The sequence below is a fragment of the Stegastes partitus genome, unplaced genomic scaffold (genome assembly GCF_000690725.1).
Source record: "Stegastes partitus isolate 25-593 unplaced genomic scaffold, Stegastes_partitus-1.0.2 Scaffold1980, whole genome shotgun sequence".
NCBI classification, from domain to species: Eukaryota; Metazoa; Chordata; class Actinopteri; family Pomacentridae; genus Stegastes; species Stegastes partitus.
In genome coordinates, this window is record NW_007579711.1 from 110,745 (window position 1) to 114,338 (window position 3,594).

The window sequence follows — 3,594 nt, forward strand, 5'->3', positions numbered from 1 at the left end:
AGTAAATAAACGACTTTTAATTTAGCGAGTTCAGGAAACTTCAGACTGAACTTTGCTTCACTCTAAGTTAATTCCAGCAGAACTTTAGCATTTTAAAATGCTTGTTACCTGTAAATGTATGCCGTTAGCACATTTGTTTAGCATTTTAACATATTAGCATTAGCACGGATGCTAAAGTTTAGCATTTGGAGCTGCCTTCGCCTGGATTCTGGGTCCTGGTGATGAAGCTCAGTTAAAGCTGCTTTCACTGAGCGTAGCGGTTAGCTTGAAACCAGAGCCAAAATGTCCGCCGCCACAAAGCGCCGTGTGAATGGAGCCGTGATTAAACAGCTGCGGTGAGAAAGGCCACGGTTTGTGTCCTGGGGGAAATCACCGCCGAATCCTGGGTTTTCACATGCTAATGTTAGCATGTAGCATTGTCTCTGCAAGCTGTCGGACGTTTATCATCCGATCCTCTTTGACTCGCTGTCACCTGGAGACCATTTAACCCAATTTAATGACAAACCATCCCATAATTATCCAGCTGCTGACTGAACAAGGAGCAGACAAACACTTTAACCAGGTCGTGTTCTCCGACCAGAACCGACACGTCAGCAGGAAGAACATCCAAACGCTGCTTCTGGTTTTGGGTTTGCGTTCCGTCTGGGCGAATCGCTCTGACGGATGTTTTCTAACATTCCTCGTTCCCGCCTCGGCCTCCGGACCGAACGCTGACACACTGAGTGAAAGCCCGGAGGACGAGCGGCGCCGCTCCGGCATCAGGACGGTTCTGTTCACGTCTACGAAGGCAGACAGCATCGACAAACAGCCGCTTCTCATCACGAGAATCAGCAAAGTTTAATCGTCTGAACCCTGAAACCTGCCGCCGGGTTGGAACCACACGTTTTCTTTACGACTGAGACCCTTTATCAGAACCAGAACCTGTAAAACTAGAAAGAACTACAAGATTTCAGCTTTGTTTTAAAGCCTAAAATGATCAAAACTGGTTCATTTTATGTTCATTCTGTTTAAAACGTCACAAAACTGCAGATTCTGTAAACGGCAGCACGAAGCAAAGACCTTCAGTTTATGGTCCCAAAGAAACCAGAAGACGTTCATCCCCGAGTCCGGCGGGCTCGCTTCATGTCTCCATGTGCTTCATTCACCTTCTTACTTTTCCTCTCCATCATTTACATGCAGCCTGCCATGATTCCTGCACAACAACAACAACAACAACAACAACAACAACAACAACGCGTCAACTCTGGAGGTAAAACACAAAAATCGGAGTTTTTAACGATCGAAACGCAATGAAGCTCAAAGAACAAAAACCAACAGATCAGGTGCGACGCTGAGGACGGAATGAATGCAGATGATGAACCCTCTGAGCCCCGAAACCTTCACAAAGGTTTGTTCTATTAAAAAGAAATCACCAAAAACGACACCAGAAGGTCCGATTTCTAACATTCCTCCAACTGATCCTGTCTGACGTGTAGGTTTGTCCTGAAAGTCGACAAAATCAGAGCTCAACATGGTGATATTTCAACCAAAATCAGAGTTTAATTTAAATTAAAAACAAAACAAAAACAAGAAGAAGCGCCAAAAATAAACCGCCGGCAAAAAAACTAGAATCAACAGTCCCCAGGTGAGACCAAAAGACAGAAAACTAGAAAAAATTACACAAAAACGAGACAGAAAACGACTGAAAAGTGAAAAACATGTTGAAAAAAACCCATGAAAACCAAGACACCAGATGGAAAATGATGCAAAACAACAGAAACGAGACACAAACTCACATAAAAGCGACACAAAAGAACAGAAACAAGACCCAGAATTAATTAAAGACGACAAAATCGTCCCCAAGAGAGACAAAAAGAGAAAAACGAGACAGAAAACATGAAAAATTACCAAAAAAAAAGATCAAAACTGGACACAGAACGACAGAAACGAGACTCAAAATGACACGTGGTGACAAAATGGTCCCACAAAAGACACAAAACAAGAAAACGTAGACACAACGACAAACAAACTCGACACAAAATACGAGAAACGAGACGGAAAATGAGTGAAAAGTGAAAAAAAACGTGTTCAGAAGAAGAAAAATGAAACAAAAGACATCAACAAATAGAGAGAAAAGAACAAAAACAAGACACAGAATTACATAAAGGCCACAAAATAGTAACCAAAACAAAAACCAACCAAACAACCGAGACCCAGACGCCCGGACCGAGGCCAGAACCAGCTGGTCGGACCAGCAGCTCGGACCAGCAGCTCGGACCAGCAGCTCGGACCAGCCGGTCGGACCAGCAGCTCAGACCAGCAGGCCGGACCAGCAGCTCGGACCAGCAGCTCGGACCAGCCGGCCGGACCAGCAGGTCGGACCAGCAGCTCGGACCAGCAGCTCGGACCAGCAGCTCGGACCAGCCGGTCGGACCAGCAGGTCGGACCAGCAGCTCGGACCAGCAGCTCGGACCAGCAGGTCGGACCAGCAGCTCGGACCAGCAGCTCGGACCAGCAGCTCGGACCAGCAGCTCGGACCAGCAGGTCGGACCAGCAGGCCGGACCAGCAGGTCGGACCAGCCGGTCGGACCAGCAGCTCGGACCAGCGTCCTGCTGAGGAACCAGACGAGCTGCTGAGCGAAGCCTTTCTGGGCCTCCAGCTGCTGAAGGACGGCGGCCGACAGACTGTTTTTGTGTTTTCTCTGTTTTCTCGCTGCTGATGAGGAATCGATCCGGAGGCAGATGTACATGAGAGCTGAGAGACAGAATCGCTAAATATCGAGCCGCCGAACATTTCTGACGGTTTATTTTTGGACGCCGTCGGGTTCAGTCTGAACGTGGAAGAACACGAAGCTGCTTTCCTCAAAGAGACGCCGTCAGAAAAACACCAGAGACAGGAACTGTACAGAAAACAGGAGGAACCAGCGGGTTCTCAACTGTCCGACGGTCCTTAAACTACTCGTCTGTGTCAGAGAACTTTATTTAACTGAAAACCCGTCACTGTCTTAATTTAAAGAAATTGCCAAAAATATAAAGTTTATCGAAACAGGTTCTATTAAAAAAAATTAATTAAATAAAATTATTTTTTCTCTGGAGAATTTTACCTGCATTTTATTTTTTAAAATAATTTATTTAAAACTATTTTACAAAAAAAACCCAAACACATTGACTGACATGTTAATCCCACAAAAATGCCCAAAAAATAAACTTACTTTTATAAATGTTAATTATATTTTACATTTTACAATAATATATATATATATATATATATATATATAAAAGTATATTCAGTATTAAAAAATGGTAATTAATTTTCTTTTTTTTTTCTTGCTTTATTAAATGTTGGATAAAATTTTATAAAATTACAGATAAATGTATGAATTTAAGTGCTGACTGTGGAAAAAATAATCAAAAGTTTAAAAACAAAATAATAATAATGTCCACATTAAAAAATCCCTATTTTTAAAAAAAATGTTTTATGTTGATTTATTTTAAGTTTGACCATAAAATTATTTTCATGGTGTTTAAATCAATTTTTTTTTTACAGATATTTTCTTTACACGAAAAAAAAGGGAAATAATTATTCAAAATGTTATTTTAGAGATTTGAGAAATG

General features: G+C 42.3%; 1 protein-coding gene across 1 annotated transcript in view; it reads right to left on the minus strand.

The window, feature by feature from the left end:
- LOC103373434 (glutamate receptor ionotropic, delta-1-like) overlaps positions 1 to 2,729 on the minus strand; it is a 109,231-nt gene extending 106,502 nt beyond the window's left edge. The window contains exon 1 of the mRNA XM_008303320.1: positions 2,179 to 2,729. Coding sequence (XP_008301542.1) covers positions 2,179 to 2,729 — 551 coding nt within the window. The remainder of the gene's footprint in view (positions 1 to 2,178) is intronic.
- Between the last annotated feature and the right edge of the window lie 865 nt (positions 2,730 to 3,594).